General features: G+C 44.4%; 1 protein-coding gene across 1 annotated transcript in view; it reads right to left on the bottom strand.

Moving 5' to 3' along the window:
* Positions 1-18,768: 18,768 nt before the first annotated feature.
* The window catches only part of ATP10B (ATPase phospholipid transporting 10B (putative)), a gene marked incomplete at both ends in the record, with an annotated part of 54,144 nt that continues 47,252 nt past the window's right edge, over positions 18,769-25,660 (bottom strand). Inside the window, 5 exons of the mRNA XM_082324030.1 lie at positions 18,769-19,276; positions 22,343-22,530; positions 22,993-23,097; positions 23,206-23,286; positions 25,164-25,364. Of these exons, the coding sequence (XP_082180156.1) occupies positions 18,769-19,276; positions 22,343-22,530; positions 22,993-23,097; positions 23,206-23,286; positions 25,164-25,364 (1,083 nt within the window). The remainder of the gene's footprint in view (positions 19,277-22,342; positions 22,531-22,992; positions 23,098-23,205; positions 23,287-25,163; positions 25,365-25,660) is intronic.

Raw genomic sequence — 25,660 nt, forward strand, 5'->3', positions numbered from 1 at the left:
AGCAGCACAGCAGGCTGCAGAGATGCTTTGCACTAGATTGTGGTATAGAAATACATTGCAGATGGTATTTACTTAAAAGACAAGTAAATTTTTATTTTTCTGTCTGCTTGGAATAAACTTAATTAAAAGCTAAGCAGAGTGTTCTCCTCTTCAGTTAAAATATTACAATTAGTGGCAACATCTGTGTTGCACAATTCATTATTTGTATGTGCAATGTTGTAAAGTGCACTTTCCCAACATTATAAGCCACTGTACAAAAAAATCCTGCAACTAACTAATTAAACAACATTAAAATGCTAATCTAATTTGGAGTAAGAGAACTCCATATAATTTCTTGGCTTTGAAGTGTTTTTTTTTTATTCCATTACAGAACCCCAGGGCAACTGCTGTGGGATGAGCTTGGGGGGTGTCCTTTCACCATATACGAGGTCTGTAAAATGCAGGCTGACGCTTTGGTTGAACTCAGTATTGGGATGTTAGAATTGGAGAAGCGTCCTGTGGATGGTCCTTGAATTAACAAGATTTGAGTGAAACAAGACTTCGGGGGATCACAGCCACTGCCCTGAGTGGTACAGGGAACAGACTTCATCTCTGCGCTTTGTGGTACGTGGTGAGGACAGTGGCTAAAGAAGCCATTCCTCTCTGGGATAAAATACTATTTTCCCACAGCTTTTCACTCCCCAAAGTTACCTAACGCAGAACGCAGTGGGAATCCTCTCTGCAAGGACAAAAGGATTGCTCACAGTCTACAGCTGTATTCATCTTTCTTTCGAGCTGGCGTTGCGCTCGGTCCCTCATCTCCCACCTCAGCCAGTGCCTTAACAGTCCCCTCCACGTCCGTCTGTCCCGCTGTTAAGCCCAGCGGCGGCTGCACGCTCGTGGGGGTGCAGTGCTTCCAGCAGACCCTCGGTCCCGCGCCGCGAGGTGCGCGGGCAGGAGGGTGGGGAGACGCGGGAGCGAGGAGCTGCTCGTCCTCTGGTGCCTGGCAGGAGCTCGACCCAGCCGCAGCGTGACTCACACCCCCAGGAGACCGACGGAGCAGAGGAATACCTCTGCCTGGGTTATAAATAGCCTGAAGAGTACATAGCCCATTTCAAGTCAAAGTCAAAGGATGACCTTGATTGTCGTCGCTGGCAGCTTAAATCAGCCTGCGTCCCTTTGCCCGGAGGTGGACCGAACAGGAGCACGTGTAAGAGCAGGAATAGCTGCGAGGAGAAACTCCTTCTCTGGGGAATTTCACCGGCGGCTCTCTCCTCCGCTGTGTTACCTGCCTGCAACTCCTGCCTGGCATCCGTAACTCCGGATGGAAATGCAGCGTCAGCATGTCAGCAGACACACTGTGAATAAGCTTGCAGGCAGGACCCTTCAGACCACGTATATTAAGCATATAGGTGACAGATTTAGCTGGGGTACGAGGGAGTAGCCTTTTCCGCCACCGCAGCCAAATTTATCAGGGATCATCGTGAATTGATCTGAGCCACTCGATGCCTACGAGTACGGCCCTGCTGTCAGCTAGCAGAAGTGGGGACACATCGATAGCAGGTCTCTTTTGGAAAGACCTACTAAGCCCCTCACCACTGTTAGTCCGGAGATGCTCAACGGGGGTTTGCCTCGTCTCTGTGCTCTTAACCTCAGCTGCGAGCTGTTTCTTCAGCTCTGAGAGCTGATTGCGTTCCCAATTCTACTTAAGCTGGCAGAGTATCTTTGTACAGCCCATTACAGCTGCCAGTCATCTAAATTACATAATTTACATTGATTTGATTAATATAAAGAGTTTTTAGCCATTTAGAATGGAAACTGATTTTCTGTTGCCGTTGCGCACACAGCGCCCAGAGGCGAAGGTAGGTTGGGCTTCCTTTCCCTTCCCCTTCCCCTTCCCCTTCCCCTTCCCCTTTCCCTTTCCCTTTCCCTTTCCCTTCCCCTTCCCCTTCCCCTTCCCCTTCCCCTTCCCCTTCCCCTTCCCCTTCCCTCCGCGCAGCCGGCGCGCATCGGCCCACAGAGGCACCGCACGGCGCAGGCAGCCAGGCGCGTTTCAGGGGGCTCCCGCTCGCTTCCCACCCACCCGCAATCACTTCGTCAGTGCGGTATTTCCTCTGCACGCTTGCCACTTCTCTCCCATCCATGAGATGAAATACAAGTACCTGCTGCTATGACAGAACCACGAGAGAAAATATTAAACTGAAGCTCATCACCTCACGAGCCTATGGGTTGCAAAGTATTTTTTATACAATAAATCAAACCCTTTTCCTCTGAAATGAAGCCATTTGTCTCCTAAATGAGAACCTCCCTCTGATTAAGAAATCCCAACTTTCATTTGGGTTACAGCTTTGCTTCAACACCACTTTTCTCCAGAAGCTGTGGAGAAATGTAATGATAAAAAAAGTAGAAAATTGTATTTTATTGTGTCAGTGAAAGGAGGGGTGAAGTGAGAAAGGGAAAGCTTACTTTAAAAAAAAAAAAAAGGCAGAGAGACTTTCTATTGCAGATGGAAGGTGGAACCGAAAACTCTGGAAAGCCAGATCAAATGCCATACAGACAGATTCCCTCAGTGATTAATTAGTCAAAAACAAAAAAATCAAATAAACTGTGGTTTTCGCTGTTTCTTTCGCTGGATCCCTCGTTATGGTCTTGGCGATCCCAAGGGGAGCCCTCCGCTGCCGTCTGTTGCAAACCGCTCTGTTCTGCCGCCCTCTGCGCGGTCCCGGGCTGCTCCCGCCTACAGAGGCACGCGAGGGCAACCGAAAACCTCGGCGCCTGCGGGGAACCGTTATGGTTGCAGGGGGACTACCGCTTACCTTTTAATGCACCCTGTTTTGAGGCAGCAAGGCTCGTGCTGTTCAGTTCCTGCACCGCAATCTGCATTGCCGGGTGACTTCAGGACAAAAGGAGTTGCTCATTCTCTCTCATGAGAAACAGCCCGTGTCTGGAAGGGAGCTGAGGAGAGAACGGGGAGACAGAAAACATGATGAGCATGAATTGCCTCTCTGATCTGGTTTAGTTTCATCCCAGCCTGTGGAGTAGGAAATGTTCTGACTGGCTGTAGCAACGCCAGAATTAGATAGTTTTTAATTACTGTCAGTCATTATATGTTTGTTATACAGCCCGTGTAAGAGAAAAAAACGCTCAATAAAATTTTTGTTTCATGAAGCTATGGGAACTTTGCAGTGTAAATAGATGCGTATACATTGGTGTCAGACCTTGTGGCATACAATACAAGTTCTTAAGGGAAAAAAAAAAACCATATTTAACCACTGTGCTAGTAATAGTGCTTTTATCTTGTACTAGCCACCGCCTAGACACTGCTACCCTTACCCCACCTCGCAGGCCTGGCACTCAGGAGCATCCGCACACCGATGTGCCCTGCAAACCTGCAGCTCTGTGCTGAATGTGGTATCGCATCTCTGCTCATCATAGAATGATAGAATCGTTTTGGTTGGAAGAGACCGTTGAGTCCAACCGTTAAACCAGCACTGCCAAAGCCACCACTAAACCATGTCCCTGAGCATCACATCTGCCTGTCTTTTAAATACCTCCAGGTGCCTGACAGCCCTTTGGGGGAAGAAGTTTTTCCCAATACCCAACCCAACCCTGCCCTGGCGCAGCTTGAGGCCGTTCCCTCTCGTCCCATCGCTTGTTCCTGGGGAGCAGAGACCGACCCCCCCGGCTCCAGCCTCCTTTCAGGCCGTTGCAGAGAGCGATGAGGGCTCCCCTCAGCCTCCTCTTCTCCAGGCTGAGCCCCCCCAGCTCCCCCAGCCGCTCCTCCCCAGCCTTGTGCTCCAGCCCCTGCCCCAGCCTCGCTGCCCTGCTCTGGCCACGCTCCAGCCCCTCCATGGCCGCCTTGGGGTGCGGGGCCCAGCGCTGAGCACAGCATTCGAGGGGCGGTAAGAAAGCTCAGCTGCAGTAAGAAAGATTGACGAAGATAGAAATGAAAATGATATAACACTCAAGGAATAATCAGTATCCTCAATTATGTTTGCTGAGTGAATCTGGGAGTAAAATCTGCCGCCCTACGAATCTGGCCCTTGCTGCAGCAGGGAGGAGCCGTGGGGCGGCCTGGTGGCTTTACAGGCGTGCACAAAGCCGTGTTGCCCCCGCGCAGCAGGACCGGGCCTCAGGAGCCAGTGGCTCTTTTTGTGATTCCTCAAGCCGCTGCCAGAGGCAGCTTGCTCTGAGGGAGTCCTGCCGCGAGCTTGGGCTTGCTCTCCCATCTGCGTTCAACACAGCCTGTGCTCTCCTTCTGGGGCACATCAGAGTGCCCCGTCCCACTGACTACGCTGCAAAACACGGCGTGTTGTTCTCCTGCTGAGGGATCAGCTTCTCAGTCTGTCCTTTCTTTTTCTTGCTCCTTTTTCTTCTGGTCCTGAGGCTCCCTGGGGCCATGCGGGGTGGGGCATGGGTGAGATGCTCGCATCCCTGCATGAGCAGGATGAGCCCGGTGCCATGAGCATCTGAATGCTGGAGCAGAAATCACAAAATTTGAAATTTATTTCAGGCTGCTGAAAGAGGACTAGCTGTGCCAGTGATGTTTAACAAAACATCTGTTTGCCCTGGGTCAGTAGGCACCAAAGGCAACCACCCATTCCTGCCCCTCCGCTCCCCGACTGAGCAGCCTGGCCCTGGCTGCCAGCCCGGCTTTCGGGTCAGCCAGCTGCCGCTGGTTTTCTTGGAGGCTGAAGAAACCAGAGTCCTCCCAGAAGCAGAAGAAAGCCTCACCACGTTATTTTTCTGTGGTTTGTCCTGCATCCTTTACGGCCAGGCTTTCTGGCTGCCGCCACTGGCAGCTTTGTCCAGGAAATTTGGAGCCTTTTCCTCCTGTGCTCGGGCAGGGAGGAGGAAAGCGTGTGTGACCGGGACCCGCGTTCTCGATGTGTAGAAAAGACATTGGCTGGTGCCAAAATAGTCAGTGACACCTGCTGCGGCCCTTAGATGTACAAATAAGATATCCATGAGGATCAAGAAATTAAATCCAACAGAAATAAAGCTGTGACGCTTGCCTGGCTTTTGGTGCGTAGGCAGGCATCGGGCTGCCCTGGCTAACCTTCCCTCCCTCCATCCACTAACCAGCACCACGCCAGGGAAGCGAGCACGTGGGAGTTGCTTGCCCCCCTATCAAACTGGGGATATGCTCGTGGGGAAAAAGGGCAGCGAAAGTATCGCTTGTGCCTACACAGGGCAGACATGACAGGTCCCGCTGAGCCCAGAGGAGCTGTGCTGCTTTCGAGCAGTTTTAACAGAGGTTAAGCCCAAGGGTCACAGCAGACAGGAGGAAAGCAGAAAGGAAAGGTTTTAGGGTAGAGCCATTAACGAATCCCTGTCAAATATTTTCTCCCCTCTTGCTATTAAAGTATTTTTTTTTTCAAGCACTCAAACTGATTCCTCTTTCCAGGCTCAGATTTGATGTAAAGCCCTGTTACGCTGCTTAGATCTATTTCGGATTAGCCTGTTCAGACAAGCCTGCAGGCAGATCCCATTAGCAGCCCCTCCCTCCCGCACCGTGGTGAAGTCCCTTTGCCGACGGGGAGGGTGATGAACGGCTGCGAGTGCCAACGCAGAGACAACCGGCCGCTGCGGCGGTGAGCACACGTGCAGGGAACAACTAACGCACCCACAGAGGCTGGGCCGGTGAAGAGAAACTATCACAAATAGCCAGACAACGCAATGCAGTATGTACCCACTCGTCTCTTTTTCTAGAATATTTGCAGCTTCTATTTCCCTTACTTTTAGCAAACGCATTGATGCATTATATGTCTGATAATTCTTAGGAAAGTTCCCTGTCTAAATTTTTTTTCTTCTCTGAAAGCTTTTAATAATTCAAATCCAACCTAGAAAATCACCGCGAGGGACACTTTGTCTTCTCAGCTGTGCCGTGGAGAGCCTAGACCCGCCCTACTCAAGACTGCCCCTTACAAATTATTAGGCCTGATTTAGCTTTTATTAATTCTGCTTTTTCCTGATTTTAATCATAGACCAAAGAGACTGGCTGGTTGACATGATCCTCACCACAGCTGATCCCTCAGCCAAAATCAGCCTAAGTTTTGCTGGCCATCATGCCTGTTAATTTTGGCTAAGCTCTTCCATATACAGAGAATTATCTGCTCCATCCAGGCAGCCCTGGCAGCAGTAATTTAATGGGAAGTTACTGGATTTCAAAAAATTGGCAAACTGTAAAGACTAATCTTTCTTCTTTGTTAACATAAGTACCTGGGAAAACACGGAACTTCACTACAATAATCACAGAATCATTGAATCATAGAAGGCGTTGGGATGGAAGGGACCTAAGCCCATCCAGTCCAACCCCCTGCAGCGAGCAGGGACATCTTCACCCAGATCAGGCTGCTCACAGCCCCGGCCAGCCTGGCCTTGAACGTTTCCAGGGATGGGGCATCTCCCACCTCTCTGGGCAACCCCTGCCAGTGTTTCACTACCCTCAGTGTAACAAATTTCTTCCTTATATCCAGTCTGAATCTCCCCTCTCTTAGTTTAAAACCATTGTCCCTTGTCCTGTTGCTACTGGCCCTGCTAAAAAGTCTGTCCCCATCTTTCTTATAAGCCCCTTTGAAGTACAAACATACAAAGTATAAATTTAAAATTAAAATTAAGATTAAGTACAAAAGTAATATAGATAGATACATATATATGTATATAAATCTTAGGGGTACACATGTATATATTTCCAAGCAGGGCTATCGGAAATGCACGCCTTTTCTTCCCAGGGTTACAGTATTTTATGATTACTCAGTTCAAATCCTCCCACTACATAACTGCCAGGATGAAAATTATTTTTTGGTTCCTTTCCTCCTATACAGTGTTAATTTCTTAATGTCAAATGTGATGCTTTTGACACTCATAAAAAGTATTAATTTGTAAATTAATTTATTTATAGGCTTTTCTATAGAGTTCAGCACTGTCAAGTCTGAATGCCCTTCCAAAGTTGCTAGGTGACAGTGTCATACCTCAGTCTGATGAACAAATGAGAGCTCGTAATGTTGATGCAGTGGCTTCAACCAAACATCCTGCTTTCATTTTGATAGAGGCTTTTTTTTTTTTTTTTTTTCAAATCATTGTAGGTTTGTTATGAACTGCAAGCAAGCTCAAATTATACTTCTCACCAGTTATGATTTAGTTCATAACTAAGCTAGTTCATAAAGTCAATGCAAATCTTTCCATGCTGTTTTCATGGAAATCAGAGCAAATTCATGTATTTGCATGAGCAACAATATTCATAGACTGATCCAGAAAAAACCATTTTCACAACTCTAACCTGAATTGCATGTATCGAAGGTGTAGCTCGTTCCTTGTTTCCCTGCCTGCACTGAGGTGGAGCACAGCTGATCTGAAGTAAGCGCTCCTCCTCGCTCAGGGAGACTCCTTAAAACCCACGGGTGCAGCGGAGCCAGGGTCCTGCATACGAACCAGCAACACGCGTGCCCACGCACGTGCTTGTGAACCCGGGGCAGAGGGGTCCGCTCCGACAATACGGCGGGTCCTTAATCAGAACAAGCAAGTTTTTTTCTGGCTCCTTCCCAGTAGCTCGAACTGTAATAGCTAATATTAGAGCTTTATGGCAGGGAAAAGGGTGAGAAGAGCAAACACCCTTTTGTTTTTTCACATAATTTTCCTTCTTTTTTGTTTTTTCTGAAAACAAACGTTTCCTGATTTCTTTCCTCCCTGTTTTGAAATAGTAAGGAGGCTACATTGGCTCAGTGTTCACAAGGTGTTTCCACTACATGGAATTGGTGAGAAATGCGTTTCTACCAGTCTCCCTGCAGGCAGGAACCTACGGAGCGGGGAAATGTCTCTCGGTGGGGCTCCTCTGCAGCAAGACTGGGAGTTTGAAGAGGGGCTGTCGATGGGCTTTCACGGCTTTGGCCTGGCTCTCTCCAGCAACTTTTCTGTGATCCAAATTGGCATCGATTCGAGATGTGTTCCTGTGCAGGGTAAACAATAGCTTCGAGCAGCTGCTAATTAGCTGGGCTCTGTTCTGTTCTTGCTTTTCATGTCTAGATACCTCCTTCAGAAATAAGAAGCAGAAGGAAAACATCCAAGCAGAAGAATCGGGAGGCAAAGGAAAAGAAACGGATGGGGATTGCAAGTGAAAAATTAATGAGGAGAGACCTCATTTCACAAAGCTTATATAAAGGCGGGCTGCATCTGTGCAAGTAACAGTGACCCAGAAAGAGAAATCTGTAAAAATGTAGAGCAAGGTGCAAAACTCGTAGCCTCTTTCCCTCTGAGACGCACCGAATTCACAAAGGAGGATCCCCGTTCGCGGCCGCTGGGAGCCCATCCTCGCGGTTGCTGCCTCGCCCCCGGCAGCGGCCGGCGCGGGAAGCAGCGGGGCCCTGGCAGCGCCCAGCGGAGCGGCGCCGGGGGCTCAGCACCCCTCGCCTCATGTGCGGGCATCGCCGCCTTCTTTTGTCTATCCAGTCGTCATATATAAATATGTATGTTTTATAGAGAGCCCTTAGCTTCTGGCCAAGACGAAACCCTTTGTGACACCGCTGCTGCCCATGCAGCTGCCTGATGAGAATTCCCTTTCTGGAAAGCTTGGGATTGTTCCCAGCATAGGCGAGCAGGTAAAAACCTGTGTTTGCAGGTGCAGCAGAAGTCTGCAGAAAGTCATTCTTACTGAAAAAAAAAAAAAAAAATAGCTCCTGGATAGTACTAAAAAGGATGGGGAATATTTCTCATTATTTTACAGTTCAAACCCTCAAATAATGGGCATCTCCTTTCATAGCCGATCACAGAAGACGATGACCGTTAGTACCTTGCACGACAGGGCTGCGATTCTCCCCCCAGCGCTTGCTGCGTAATACCTGGAAAACAGGGCTTGGCAGCTCCCGGGAGGAGCGGAGCCTCTGCAGGAGCGCCGGGTCAGCGCCTGCCTTCAGTCGCACCCTTGCCCGTTGTCTGGAGTGGAAACTCAGGAGAATTACTTACAGTGAAAACTTGTCTTCTGTATTAAGAACATCTCAGGTAATACTAAGCAGCTCCCTCTCTGCTATTGATGGGTCTCCAGGTATTAACCCAGCACTTACCTCTCCTACTAATTTCTCCTGCCCATCTCTGCCTTACAGTTTGAATAAAGGGACGGAGGCACCACCTGCTATCGCATCGCACAAGCTGCTTCTCCGAGTAGCATCATCCGTTAGCAGTCAGCCTAATTTGATTGTTTCCAAACCAGAAAGGACAGCTGTCAGCCGCCTCCCAGAATGCATTCAAAGGCTATAATCAAGAAAACTTCTCCAAGAATTTGTTTAAAGCTGCTGCTTATCACTCTTCAAAAGACTGTGAAGACAATAAACCAGTCAATTTACTCTAATGGACAGGTGCAATCTGAGTATTTAGTGTCTCGTTAATATTGACTGGCAAGACTTAAAGGAGTTTGAATGCCATGGATGTCAGCTGCTAGACTGGCAGGACATGAAGCAGTGGTGATAAATATTTGTACGTGCACAAGAGGCTAATGCCAGTTTATTTTCTGAGGTGTTAACTATTGAAATTAATAATGTTTAAAACTTACGCTTTGTGAATCTGATCAGATTTCCCTTTGGAATAATTGCTGCTAGTTCTCATAAGGTTGCAAGGAACTGCCATGCAGGAGCAGGGATTTCTCCCGATGAATCCGATCTGGGTTCTCCCTACGTTTGGCACTAACGTTTCTCGCCCTCTTCTGCCGCCCCACTTCTGCCAGCGTCCCAGCGGCTGATGCCTTTCAGCATGCTTGTTCTCCTATCACTTGTGCCGGGTAGGGCGAAGGACTGTTACTTCTGCTTACAGACTGGGAGGGCAACCAGAGGGACGGCTCCGCGCCTCCCCGGAGGCGTTCAGCTCCGTCGGCATCACCGGGCGGCACCGGCAGCTGAGGAGCCCTGAAGAGCAGTTTGCGTTCCTACGTGGGAGCTGCCCAGGGCCAGACCCCCGTGGGGGACGTCAGCGGCAAGGCGGCCTCACCCGCGCTGTTTTAGGGTATTCACGTGCTTTGGTTTTGTTTAAGAATGCTGTGGCAGAGGGAGAGACTATTAAATCATCTGTTGCACAGTTAGGCCTAGAAAAACAGACACTTCCCAAAGTCTGGTTTCCTTCTGGTTTAGCAGCACATTATCCATTTTGCTCCCGGCACCTGCATCTTTCCGACCCGGGGACCTCTGCGCTGAGGGAAGCGCGTCCCCGGGGGCTGGCTCGGGACAGCCCGGGTAGCCAGCCACTGACGCCTTACCCTGGGGATACCAATTAAAAAATGCCCTCGAGTCCGCTCCCCGTCAGGTAACAAAAGAAAAGGCCCCGGCAGGCCGGGAGAGGGATGGATGGTCAGTAAACACCAAGACCTGCAAGACCTTGCTGTTGGTGACGGGCAGACAGTTGCAATACACGGAGCTTAAGTCTTACCGAAGGTTGTTTAAAACCACTTCTGTACAGTTTCTTTTTCAGAAATACAGGTCAGTTGTTCACTTTCCACTTCCCAAATATCTGATTATTTAGCAGAGTTGAACTATTAGTGGCTTAACAAAGAAAGAACTACACACAAGCTAGTAACAGTATTTTTACAATAAATTCCCTGGTTTGCCTTTCGTGAGCTGAAACAATCTTTTCGATGCTGACAGACAATTGATTAGAGCTTGATAAACAGTATTAAGCAGACAAAACATTTCTTGAATGTGAGCATTTAGGGGATTCTGAATAATTTCCTATCCCTTATCAATCTTTAAAAGGATTTTAATTTATCACTGAACAGCATATCCAAATAAATTGCAGAACAGAGCTTTGCCAGTAAACCGCTGACTTTGACTATCTGCTTTTCACCAAACACAACTCATTTGCAGTTTAACCTATTTCCTGCCTTTTTTTTTTTTTTAGATGATTGTAACTTTCCAGTATGAGAATAAAACATTATTTTACGTAACAAATAGAGCATATCTAAGGACAGACTTTCAATGAAATAGTTTTCTAACTTTTGATGTTTGTGGCCATTATCATGAAGGTTAATGTTGACAGGAATAATAGCAAGCAATAGGTGCTGCAAGTCTTACAATAAAAAAGCAACAAAGAGAATATGAAGCTTTAATGTACTGACATTTATATGCATCTATTATCCTAATATTTGACTAACTCCGCAAATTCTATTTTGCTTCAAGATTTCTGCATTTTTACACCAAAAGCATTGTGTGGAAAGCTGATGTTTTGAAAATGGACTGATCTCATATTAATTCTGCATCACAATAAAACTTCTGCTATGAAATATGTTTCTATTTCAGTTGATTTAGAAAAAAAATGATCCATTTCTATATACTGGGAGCGATACAGAAATCCAGAAAATTTAGGCTGTAGTGAAGCCAATTTAATCAGAAAAAAAGCGGCAGTATCAAAGACTTTCCCGACTCGGAGCATCTGCAGGACTCCCTCCGTGCCGCCGGGGCTTAGCGCTGACCCGGGGGTGGCGGGGCTCCTCCGCACGCACCCACCCCTCAGAACTGCGGCCCCCCGCCTGCCCTTCCAGCCCAGGACGCGCTGACGCCGCCGCTGTCATCAGCGATTCCCGATCCGAGTACGAAAACGTAGCTCCCCTCAGCAGAAACCAAAAACCATGAAGCCCTCCAACAAAAAATCCTGTATTTTCAAATGCTGTGATTAAAAATCCCGTTTCAGAAACACATAATAAACATAAACCAGAGAGAGCTCTTAAAGATAGGCTATAGCCGATTTCCCGGCACCGCCTGTCTCTCAGCTTCTGCGGTTGCTAGGATACGAGCAGCATTCCCTTTCGCCACGTCTTTGGGATTTGAAGATTTCTATTCCCTTACCCCCCGTAAAAGTCTCCTCCATGGATTGCATCCGCACCTTTACCTGCGCCTTTCCTTTCAGAAAGAGCAGGTGGAGAGTGTAGGTGAGGCTCCCCGCACGTCTAAAGGCACAGACCTCAACTTACTCCAGCGGAGCACTCCTACCTTCCAACCACTTACAATCTGGCCTGGTAAATGCAACTGCTTTATTTAGAGATTAACAGTTCTGAGGTTGTGTCACACCAGGTAATGTAGACTCTTCCATAAACGCAAATAACTTCACTGTCCTAAAAGATGCCAGAAATATTTTATGTGAGGGTTCTGATTTTCAAAGTTAACTTCCAAATTCTATGCTCGAATACCTGACTGCCTCAATCAAAATAATTTTGATGTCTAAATGGTTTTGCATTTTAGTGCTCTGCCATCAGCCTTGAACCACCACGAAGCCTCCAGGCTGGGGAAGTTATAGTCAGGATCTTATAAATGATGATTTCCATTTCCAGGACAACTGAAGATGGAGTGATTTGAGAGAAACTCATTCTTTAAAGTTCATCACTCTCACTAAGCGTGATTAAACACTATATAATTTAACATTATTTGCTGATAGAAAATCAAAGCATTTGCCCCCAGCATACTGACATTTACAGCAGTGGAGAACAGTCGCACATTTTATGCTTATAATAACAGATGAGGTACGAAATGGATTCTGATAATGCTGTGAACACCATGGAAGTCATTTATCACAGCATATGAGCTTGCTCTGGATCCCTACCATTACTGTGATGTATTTCTATACAGTAAAAGTAAAGAAAAGCTTTATTTTGGTGATGGATAGTGGATGAATCTTCAGAAGTCCAGTAAGCCGGTTCTCTTCAAGCAAGCCCCGCTGTAGTGCTGATCTCATTTCTCGCAGGGGTTTTTTGTTTGTTTATTTGTTTTGTTAATGAAGACTTGGGTAAACAAATAACTGATGTGGATTGTCTGTAACTCCTTACTGCAAAGGGATCAGATGCTCTCGAGGTGCTCTCCTGTCTGACATTTCTGAGAAACTATGATGTATCACAATGACCTGTTATTTGGAGTAATCTCAAGAAACCGCAAATCAGCCTAAACTTTAAATGAATGCAAGTCAAATGCACGTGTGGTGCCAGAATATTCCTTTTAAATAAGCTGCCTTCCACATCAGTATTAGGATTTAAAATATTTATTTGGCGTGTGCTTGGACTCCTTTACGGAAAGGTGCGGGAGAGTTAGGTTCCTTTGGGTTGTAAATTTTAGCTTTGGGTTTTTTTCATCTGAGAACTAATAGCTGCAAGCACAATTCTGGCTCTTTGATGTCTCTGGACTATATTCCCTCCTTACTGTGAAACTGAAGATTATGAAAAGGAGCAAGGGATATTAAGAAGAGATTCCCATAATTTATATACGTTCAAAATTTTTGAGAAATCGTATTTGAATCTTTACAGCGTTACCTCCTCTCAGAATAAGATTAAAGGCAAAATCGTTTCAGCCTGCTACAAGCGTGGGGCCATTCTTCACAGTCCTCCACACTTAACCAAGGACATACGTCACTCGATTTACTCATAAACCACGTCAGACAGACACTTCGAGCCCCGAGTCACCTCTGAACAATGCTTGAAAGTAGCTTAAGGATTTTGCTTGGAAATCTCCAGGCGGCCTCGGACATGTTCACGTTCTCCCGTTATCTCCATGGTGCACTCCCGGTCTTGGTACTCACCAGTCCCTCCGCCGCTCTGTCCCACGGTACACACTAACAGAATGAAGAATCCGCTTCCCTCTTCAAATCTTGATTTAGACCACGACATTACCGGCCACAAGCTGCCCGAACATTGTGAAAGAGGAACCATTCAGGTCAAGCATACGTAGATGCTGTTCCTCCCAGCAGAAGTCTTTAGAATTAAAGTATTAACAAAACAAGATAGGCTCTAATAAAATTTCAGTTGAATCCAGCTGATTTTAAATGAGCTTTATTGACCTGCCTGCAGCCTACTGAGCTACGTTTGTCCTTTTCTGAATAAGAGCAATAAATGTACACGAGTTCCCTAAATGATCTGCTTGAGGTTAAATAGAACAATGTTATTAAAACAGGGGGGAATACCAGCATACAAAAGGAAGGCCCCAGGTATGCTTGGACTCATCTTCCAACGTATTGGCTACTTATTTTAAATATTTTTCAGTATTTGGGAGTAATACTCCATTTGAGGTTCTTTGGATGCCCATCATCTCATGCAAAGTACGATGCCCAGGAAGACTAAAACTTCTGCTGACCCACTGGAACGGCCCATGGCACTAAACCACAGCAGCTACTAAATCAACGCATTCAGCTGCAGAGCCCAGCTCTTCTTTCTGGCTGGCTTCAAACTCCTCCAGGGACCGCAGGCAAAATGGAGAACAAGACCTGAACAACTGAAAGCATAACCCAGAGCTCTGACAAGTTTCTTGTCAGGGTTATCTGAAGCAGTTGAAGAGCTCGTCTGCGGCGGTTGTGCCACCCTCGCGATGAGGGCAATAAACTGCGGCAGAGAAATAGTCCCGGGGGCTGGCAGCGATCCTGGGTTAAACTGCTTCCCCTCCCCCGGCCCATAAACATCTCGGTTCAGCTTTGTGGGGCTGAACTGATAGCAACAAGAAAGCAGCAGCTCAGGACTTGGGTTCTGTGCAGTCAAGGTCAAAATTCAGTTTCCGTGGAGCCAAAACTTGACCTTTTGGTTATAGCGATGATCATTCATGCATCTCTGCTCTGCTGTTGAACCAACATGGAAAGGAACCTGCAAAGTATGCCCGGAGGTGGGAGCATACTTCAGTAGCTGCGCTGGGGATGGTGGATCAACAACCGTCGCCTTCAATGCCTTCAGACAACAGACGGCTACCCCTCTGGTGTTTCTGGAAAAATAATGATTCAGACTCTGTTCAATCTCAGTCTTGTTTCCGTAGCTGAGAATAATCAGGTGTTACATTAAAGAGCGGGGCAGCAAGTTCTGTTCACAGTTGTCTCATGTACTGATTATTGCAGCAAGTTCCCATCACCGGCAATGTCAAAAGTACTTTATAGATCTTCAGTGTTATTTGGTCAGCTCTCTAAATCCCACCCTCTGTGATCATTATCTTCAAGAGTCTCTTGTCTCCTCTTTATATTTTTATTCATCAGTGATGCTTACAAGTACCTCATCCTGCCACATCCTGGCAGCAGTCACCTTACCCCTGAAGCAAACAGCTCTGTACTCACACACCACCTCGAACTGCAATCAAACAAATGAATTAAACATTGCAGCATCAGCCAACAAAGTGGCAAAATACAGGCAATTCATCCTTGGGAAAAGTGGTTTCTGTGCCGGAGCACGTCGTACACCTATCTCTACATAGTTTAATACCTGGTTTTGTATTTCCGAGATATATAAGAAAAGAGAACAAATTGGATTCCTCCCTCTATCCCACCTGAATAATTCTTGATTTTAGACTGCAGAGTTATTGCCGATATCAAGCAGATAATCAGCTACAACTGTCAAAGACCACGACTCCAACTTGCTGTGCTAAGACAGACACAAAGTATAGACATGTGCATGCATTTCTGCACCTTGCATTAAAAAAACCCAAACAACTTGCCTGTGTTGAGAACACGATGGATGGCTCTTCACTGACCACTGCAAGCAGCCTGGGCTTGCATCTGTTCCTCAGCCAACAGACCTGGTAAGTCAGCTCCTGTTCACCTCTACAGGAGTTCCCACCTTCAGTCTGTCACGGAGGTATAGCTCTGTATAGCTCAAAGCACTGCTGCCTATACGGTATAATTATTATAATAATATCATAGACCAAAATAAAAAGTATGCGGTAATTTTACAAAAACCCATTAATTTTAGTGTTTTATAGTCCAAGTGTATAAATGTTGAATATCATCAGAGGTTACGTTAAAAAGTGAGACATCTGTTCTGTTGTGAAGCATTCACATTAGAACTAATGGAACATGTACCTTAACAGTATTGTTAAATATGTCTTGAAATAAAAAAAAGCTATCTTGGAAATCCAGTTAGGTCTAAATAACCCATTTAGTCAATACACTTCCCCTCTTGCAAACAAATTCATTGGAGGGCTTGCCTTCTTACTGTAGGCTTGCTTTAATTGGGAAAAAAAAAAAAATGTTTTTTAACTCTAGATCCTACTTCTCCAAGGGACTGACAGTCTCAGCTAATTTACCTCATGATCAAAGGGAAGCGCCCGTTCACCATCTTTTTAAAATGAGATAGTTCACGACCACTGCTTACCCGGGAGCACAGGAAAGATCCCACCGTTCGGCAGTGAATACAGGCCCTGAGCCACGGCAGCACCTGCTTTGCCGGAGGGGCGGCAGCACTGTCACCCAGCAGCAGGGGGTCGGGGAGAGCTCTAGGAAGCTCTGGAGCCAGCTGGGACGCAGAGGCCAGGTCTTGCCTGACGCTGCCTTTTGTTTCTGGTCCTTTCAGCTTTCTCTCTCCTCGAGGACCAGGGATGCTTTGCCTCTATGTTGCAAACTCTCCAGGTAAATGAATCTATTGGACCGTTTTGTTATCATCTACCACACAACAGAATTAACAGATTGTAGGTCTAGCTGTAGAATTATTTAAGGCAGCCATGCAAATTTGGATTCTTTCTTTCTTTTAACTGAAGTAACTATGTTTGGTTACAGCCTAGAAGCTATTTAGAGAGGGACTGTCTTCCACTTCTTCCATCCCCTGACATAGCAGGGACTCCACCACTATAGAGCTTTTAGGGGCTATTTTCCTTCATTCCCCTTCTTAGAAGGGCCCTCTCTTAACTACGTGCCATTTCTGAACCTAAGCCCAGCTGTCAGGGCAAAATGCATGGTAGAACTGTTTTGCAGAAGCTGTGATGAGAAAATGTGAAATTAATTCTTGGCTTTGAATTCAGGAATATCTACAGGTCTTCCAGATTTGCTTAAACATAACCCAGCCCTTTTCCATATATGCTCAGTCCCCAAGGACATTCAGATAAATTTGTTATCTAGTTTTTATGGTAAGCGCTCCTATAGTGTGGCCTGCTAGATAGAGGAGTGACCTCTGAAAACATGAGTTTGCCACTCATGGATGACAACAGGAAACCAATCCTCTGCCTCTGTTTTTGTCCTCTCAGCAACACACCAAGTCGTGACCATATTACATTTATTACTATAAAAACACTTCACATTTTGTAATAAAAATATATAAGAAATTGGCATCTTCTTTAAGTTCAAAGGAAATGGACCATTTAATGTAAAAACATGGCTGTGAATCATAAAGGCTTAATCTTAAGTCTTGTCACCCAAGGTCTATTCCCAGCTAGTGATCAAACATTTGACCAATCTCACACTCCATTAACAATAATCTCAGCTATGCCCAAGTCCCTTCATTTTGTACGTCATGCAAAAAATCTCTTTCTGAAGTGTTTCACAGCTGACAATTAATACTTTATCAATTGCAGTTCTACGTGTGCTCTTGCTCTGGCTATCAGAAATCCCAGTGGCAGATACGCTACTCGATTTTGCCTGAGTTGCTTTAAAGTAACATCTTGAAGACTCTAGTTACAGTAATTACTATAACACACAGAAGCTAAATTAGTTTTTGCTAAATAGGTTATTAAACAGATTGCACATTGTGATAGGTAGTAAACAGCTAAATTAATATAGCATGCATAAAAAAGGCTAAAAACCTACTTAAATCAGAACCAGTGGTAGATTCACAAAAGTAGAGATGGCTTGAATGTAAAACATAGTTAAGATTTCACCCCACATTGTGAAGAAAAACTTGGGAAATGGTCTTACTAGTCAACATTTCTATAAGAAATACCAAAGTCACCTTTCATTGCATTGCAATAGGTAGTGATGACAGTGACATTTTACAGTTTTTTTTCCTGCATCTTGTTGCCCTGAGATGCTGAAAAGGATGAATGTATTATGCACGTTTTGGTCATTCTACACCATGTACTTACTGCAATGTGATTAGCGACCTTCATATATTGCTTGTCAAAATCTCCATTATTGAGAATCTCCATCAACTACTGAATGTAACCAACTGTGGGGAGGAGCATGATTTATACTTGATTCAATGCAGCAACACTACATATTAATATAGAGAATGGAAGGGAGAAACCGAATTTCTAGATGAAAAAGCAGGGACAACTTTAGAATTCTAGAACATAAATCCTTGAATTTGGCTTGTTATACCTGTCTACTTTTGTAGGTATGAAGAAGTAGACTCCACTTATCCCTGAGTTATCCTGTCAGTTCTTGTAGTTCAGTATTTGCATTCTTCTACTTCATAAGCTCATCTCTCCTTTTCTTAACAGTATCAGGTCAATCCATTGCCTGCTTGAAAATACTGAGCTTACTGTTCAGGGAAAACAGACTATAGACCTGATATTGTTATATGCATGAAGTTCATATATTAAAAACTGGAACATTCTCTAGTCTCTTTTTGATGCTGTTATTCTGCAAATACATTTAGTACCAGGAGGTAACATTTTTTCCAAGCAGAACTGTAATTTTTAAGTTAGTAAGGTCTTTTTAAGACTTTGATAGTAAAAGCTAGAGTGGGATGTGTTGCTCTAAGACTTGGCTTAGTATAGAATGGATTCTCTTTCTATTACCCCAATAGCATAATAACATTGAAACATCACTAGTACAATTATTCCCTGTTACTGCGAAAGAATAATATTCCTCGATGAAAGAAAGTAATTGTACACTTCTCAGCAACGGTGTGATGCTCACGTAACATTCCTCTGATCAGGCAAAACCAGGAAGATCAAGAAGTCATGTAATGACAAACCCAAACTATATATGCACTTAGGAAAAGCTGCATATTAGAGATGTTATTGCACTACTCCACATGCCTCTCTCTCCTTTTGTAGTGAGCATCACGGTTAAGTATAAATAGACTTTCTATTTTCCCTATGGTATCCTACTCCACACGGGCTGTGGATCCCCCTTCTGAATGTTTCTTCAGAGTGTCACTGCACTCACAGATCGCTGATGGCTTCCATGGTTAAAACTGTTAGCATTATCTTTAGTCAGTTTGCCACTGTCCTGTCCAGGAGGCGCTACCCTGCTGGGTACACGGGGGTAATGGCCAGAGGAAGGTCCTGCTGAAGAGTCTGCAGCAGTAGATTCTTCCTCTGCCCACCTATTAAAGAAATAGTAGCCTTCTTCAGGTGTCCATTTCCCGAGAGGATTCATTTCAGAGGCAGAAAGTCCCTGACTTTCTGTGTCTCCATGAGACACAGCTGCTGCCGCTGGATGTAAAAATGGTGACACACATAAGTGGCTGTTGTTTTGGTCAAGGTCATCATTAGATGCAGGTGATGCTACAGGTGCACCAGAAGTAGTTTGTTTTCTTGATCTCAATTTCTGGATTTCAAGATCCTGTTGCCCTTTAGGAAGTTTATCTAGTTGCTGTGCTTTCAGAATCAGAGATGCTCCAAAGGTTCCTCGTAGAGCAAAAATAACGAACCTGATGAAAGAGAATGGATTGTCTTACTAGTAGGTTCCTTCCATAATCTGCATCACGTAACACAAATCCAGCTGCTAATTTTCCATTGCTCTACTGGCATCTGCTAGACACCTTATACCTGGTAGATGGAAGTTGACTCCTGGATCTTAATGCAACACGCAACTATACACTTACCTTGACCTGTCTAGAGTCAACTACATGTATAAAAGTACTAAATAAATGATAACAGAACCACTTGATTGCTGAACAGTGCAAGAAAGATACACAGAATGCAGTATTTAAGGAGACTGAGATTATATTTATACTGCTAAAACAGGCTAAAGAAGGGATCTTAATCTGACAGATAACATAAAACCAGAAATTTAAAAACCTCAGCTTGTGGATTTGCTCACAAAACAGTAAAAAAAAAAAAAAAAAGTGTCCTATCTGGCCTTTGCAGGACAGAGGACTTGTATAACTATATATTGTGTGCAGTGAGAGATCCTCTCACACATCCTCTCTCCACGTCATGTTAGTTTTGTCTGAAAACCAAGGTCTCTTTCAAAGCATCTTTCTAATAGGATTTAACCTTTACATAGATGGCCTCAATATGCATTTTAAAACAAACATGGGGACTCTCTGAAATTGCATTAAGAAAGCTGCTGTCTTTGCATCCTGCTGCTAAATGTATGCATAAATAAGTATAACAAGATTAAAAAGCCTAACAAGCTAGACTAAGTACAGAAAGGGCTTTTAAGGCAATGGATTTCTCGGGCCTATCTGCACAAGCTGGTCAATCCCATGGCATCTCAGGTCTGGGAACTGTAGAGTTGATAGTTACGGTTGGGCAGCTAAGAGCACAACCACAGAAAGCCCATGTCTGTCGGTGTAGATCTGGTGTGGATCATATTGTCCTCTGCCTTTCCCCTCAAGTTGTCCTCTGTTATCTTCCGTGCAAGTTGCAGGTGGACCAGACAGGAGGACAGAGAAGGGAAGGAGAACCGTGTCTGCCATCCCGTGAACTGCTTTCGCTTGCTCCTGCAAGTGCACTACTCCACATGCCTCTCTCTCCTTTTGTAGTGAGCATCACGGTTAAGTATAAATAGACTTTCTATTTTCCCTATGGTATCCTACTCCACATGGGCTGTGGATCCCCCTTCTAAAGAGGGGCCTGGGCCTCTGCACGGCTTCCTAGCAGACCACAGTCTGCCTTCCACAGCTGGAGAAATATATCTGGTTTGTATGCTGAAATCCTCCAAAAGACCCAGTGCCTTCCCTTGCCAATGAATGAACATGAAATTCAGATCCCTTTATCTCAGACTCCAGGGTTTCAGTACCTAACACTGTGCTGTGCAGTTCATGTCCCAAAACAAAGTTCAGAGGCAGTTTTGAGATGCAGATGCACAGAGGATGCACTGCAAAGCACTGCCAGACACTGCTCCAGGAGAAGCCTGCACGCAGGCAGGGCACAGGCAAGCCCCCCCCGAGTGCCTGCAGTGCCTCAGAAATGTCAGCTAGTGCAGAAGGCAGTGGCAAAGGGAAAAAAGGAGGAGAGCAAGGATTTTAACAAAACCTCTTAGAAAGAAACCAGAATCTCAAGGCTCCAACTGGTTTCTGAAGGAGATAGGGAGAGGACAGCGTGGTGAAATGAACCAACTGAAACTTAAAATTAAGTGCATTTTAACAAAGGGTGGTTTCACCACTGCTGTGGTATGCTGACACAGCTAAGTTGCAGCAGAAACTGGGGGCTGGATATTCTGTGGACTGAGGACTCCGCAGAAAATAATCTGGGGTACCTACATGAAGGAACAGCAGCTCTCCAACTTTGAAGATATCAAGATACAAATCTTTTAAGCTCGGTATCCTGCTCAGGCAGCAACGATCTTAACCTTACTGAATTCCCAAGATGGAGATACGAGTTCTCTACCCACGTGTTTGATGTAGCTCTCAGTAGAAAGCTCAGGGTCAAAAATGACACTGTGAATGAGGGCTGATACGCAAACAACAATCACACAGGAGCAAAACAGTCTGGAAAAGGATGCCCTGCCTAGAAGACATGAGACCTTACTGAACTACGTGTTGTTTATCCTGACCTGAAGTTATGTAATGTAACATGAAATCACAAGCGTCTCAAATGGGGAAATACTAATAATAATTTGAAGGAAAATATTATGTAGTCTTGAAAGGTTCCTTTTCAGACAAAGTTAAGGCTCAGATTCTAATGTCTCAAAGTACTTACAAAATCAGATACTAAAAATATTTTCCTGATTCTTGCAATACCAGTGTGCTGCACTACTTCATGACAGTTAGGATGAGAAGGAGACTAGCAAGATAGTCAAACCAACCCATTTCCTTCATTGTCCAAGCACAAATAAAGATTGTAAATAAGTGGTGCAACTCAGACAAAGAATATCTGCTTAAAGAATGATTAAGGTATTAAGCACCAAAAGTAGTAAGTTTACCATATACATATATGGGAACAGAATCATTATGTTTTTCAAACCAGTTTTTTTCAGCAACCTATCAAAATAATCATCCCTCTCCAAAGATTGTTCAGCCTCAGTTAAAGCTATCTTTAACATTTGTCACACAGAGTAAAACTACAATTCTGGATGCAGAAAATTATTTTATATAGAAAACGTTCTTAAATTTGGCTTAGTAATGCACTGTAATGTGCTTAAGAAACAGAATACATTTTGTAACTCTCAAAGCACACAGGAATATTTCAAAGACTTGCCTTCTAGGCTTGATCAGCTCAACAACATTGTGTTTATGATAGTGAACAATTACGTAGCAGATTTGTACTGGTAAACTTTGAAGCACCCCAGAAAGAAAGGTCTTCCTGATGGGAAAACAAAAGCAGCAGATATATAGTGACTTATCTAGGGTTATATAACTGAAGAAGTTAATGGTTCATGAACTGGAAAGTTGAACCCAGGCCGCTGACTTCCACACTGATCACCTATCCCTGTGCAACACACGTAGCTGACATATCTCATATCTATACACATCATTATTGGTATTTCACTCAAATGCCTACAAATCCACAAAATGAAAATTGAGAGGAAAATAGTGCATCTTTCAAACCTTGGCAAGAGCGCGATGACTGGGGTAATAAGGCACAGTAGATAGAAGGTGGGGTCTGAAAGCTGTTTCTCCATAATCCAGTAGGGGTTGGTGGGAGGGTTGCAGACCACGCAGGTGGCATTGTAGATCAGAGAGAAGACGAGGTAAAACGCCACACTGCCAATCATCGTTACCAAGTGGAACAGGGTCTGTAAGCAGAATTGCACAAAATGACAGTGATGCTTGTGAGACCCTGACTCTGGGTGTAAGACAGGAGAATACAAAGACAGATTGGAAAGAACTTATCCGATAGCCCATGGTACTGAAAAGTGCAGTAGGAGAAATACCTGGAAATCAACTTACAAAAACAACAGTGACAGTGAATACAGTTCTTTAAGAAACACATCCTCATGTATTGAAGTATGTAAAAATGGCGTACTGTCCTGTCCAAAGGCACAGTAGAAGCAAATTCTGTCGCTGTGCACGCGACGGTATTATCCTGAGGCTAATAATCAATTCTGGCACATTGTGCGAGCTCAGTGCATCTGTTACTTACGTTTTGTGACCCAGAATTCAGGTAAATGACTCTGAAAGACAATGTCATGTCTACACAGTATGCTATTTTCAGAAAAGAAAAATAGTCATGTGAACAGGACAGGTCAAACACATACCCACGTTTTCATTTCTAGAGCCTGGTGCAAGAGGATGGTCAGGAGGGAGATGGTATTGATGGGGTTTCCAAAGGAAAACACATCTATGTCAGAGTTCTTGTAGGTCTACAAAACAGACAGACAGGCTGTGATGAACCCTGACTATTAGAAGTGAATTTTTCTATTTTTTAAGGAGGATAGGAGAATGAGAATATTAATGACCCCAGTACTTACCAAATAGGGGACGAAGAAGCAAATGAGGCTCTGATAGAATGCATCCAACATTGTAATAATAAAAGTTGACAGCTTGTATATCTGCAGGAGTTTATAGATAACAGTCATTATGACGGGACACACATCTTTAGTCTGTCCCGCAGACATAATTGCTGTCTGTTTTTCTTCCATTCAGACTACTGATTACAGCTAACTGGTCTCTCCTCCTGAGTAAATGGCTCCTGAGCAGCTGATTTAGACAAAAGGCTTATCTCTGAACAGGCATTTTCTCTGTGTTAACTAAAGACAGACCTTAGGAAGATTAGCCAGTCAACTAGGGGTCTCAAAAGCTGAATGTCATGAATGCCCCATCCCTCCCCAAAAGACCCCATTCCTCAAATTCTTTTTCAAACAAAGATCTTCCTAGGACTATAGAATTGGTCAAAAATCCTTTCTGTTAAAGTTCCTTCCATTGAAACATCTATTTTGTGCCATTTTAATTTGACTACTTGCCATATTTAAACTTATCTAGTGACCTGTGGGGCCCCAGCTCCCGTGGAGTGGGATGCATTACTGGAGTGACAGAAGGCTGGGCTCCTGTTGTTTCAATGCAGACAAAATGCCAAAGCAACAACAATGACTTCTTCAAAATGGTAAAGAACATATATGTTGCATATATGTGAGGTCTAAGAGCTCCTACGGAAAGGGATGGAAAGTCCTACAGAGAATGCTCAAATTCTGCACTCCCTTGCCTAGGTTTTTCAAAACATCATTAAACACGATGTGAACCACCAGTGTTCATCAGTGCTAAAAATCACAGTCCAGGATAATGAAAGTAGGTATTAGGAGAAAAAGGAGGAGAGAGAAGAATTCCTAAGTACCCTGCAATTTTGTGATTTAAAACTAAGGCCACTTCAAATTTTGCTCATTAACATTTTCATAATTTCCTATTAAAAATGTTAAGGCAATTTGGGAATAAGTGCTACTGTACTGTATGTACATGCAAACCCAGGTATGTATGTCTGTACGTGCGTGCTCCTCGCAAACATACAGAGATCAGACTGATTCTCTAAATCTGACAGGCAAACTGGGGTAAAAACATATTTCATGCATGTTTTCTGAGGGTTACCAACACTGACCATTCTAAGTAAAAGAATTAAATAAATGAAACAATTCATGCCTGGAACAACCAAACTGTGACAAAATCCTTTCTGGATTAACAGGTGTGTTTCTCAACCTGAGAGTAGAAAAAAAATGTTGGGTTGTTTATTGGTTTAAGGGTTTGCGTTTTCTTGTCACTTTTTGCTGTAATCTTTTTAAACTGCTTCTTGTCTTTAAACTGCTTCTTTGCGTTTTCTTGTCACTTTTTGCTGTAATCTTTTTGCTGTAATCTTTTTTTTAATTACAGCACTTTTTGCTGTAATCTTTTTAAACTGCTTCTTCGGTAGGTTGAGACTGTTCGAAGCACCAAATCTGAGCAGCGTTTAATCAGGGACTAGCTAAACTATTTTACCCTCATTCATTACATTTCTTATCCTGTTTTATTTATTTCTCCCTATTTTCTATATATACAGTGTGTACATATATACATACACACACACATTTGCTCCATCATCTCTTCTTCAGATCAGAAACACCAAACACAGGGCTGATTCGCTAGCACATCACTTATTATAACGCAGCATGCTGGTACCAAACTGGATTGCTCCATGTATTTAATGGCAGAATAAACCTTCCCATTTACATCTTCCAACTATGACCCAGCCTCACTTTCAGGAAGCAACTTCAATCATACGTTCCTTACCAGTTCTTCTGACAGCTACAATTACACCTTCTTTTAGTGGACACCAGTAAACTAGAAACCACAAACGGATCATTTGGTTCCAAGCAGGTCTAAACTCTTCCTTCCCTCCTAACAAAACCAAAAAACCTGTGGTCCTTTGGCTTATCAAGCAGTCGTTTCAGCATTCAAGACATACCTCTGAATTTTGTCCATACTTGTACAACTCCGGCAAACCTAGAAGTGTTTCTGCAGAAACATCTCTATCCAGGACTCCAAAGAGAAGAGGGGGCACCGAGGTGAAAAAGAGATTGAAAAAAATCATCTGCCAGTAATCTATCATTGTGCTGCCTGAGAACCCACAGAAGAACTGGTACCAGAAGAGCAGGCTGACGTAGCTCTGTGGAGAAGCAAATACAAACACGACATCCTGTTACAAGCTGAACCGTGGCTCCCCACATGTGCAGAAGCACATTCTTCATGCTGATGTGATTTCATGTCTCTCCGGGTTGTGGGAGTTGTGAAGCTGCACCTTGCCTGTGGCCTCTCCCTGACGTCCTCTTCCTTTCTGCATGCTGTTCCCTACTGTTACAGCTGATCTGGACCCTTTAGCTTGCAGCGCATAGATGGTCTATGTTTCTCATAGTTGCACCTACGAGGTTTATGTAGTACCTTGGTTATTAACGGAGTCTCCCA

The sequence above is a fragment of the Platalea leucorodia genome (assembly GCF_965183815.1).
Source record: "Platalea leucorodia genome assembly, chromosome: 11".
In the NCBI taxonomy this organism is placed as follows: domain Eukaryota; kingdom Metazoa; phylum Chordata; class Aves; order Pelecaniformes; family Threskiornithidae; genus Platalea; species Platalea leucorodia.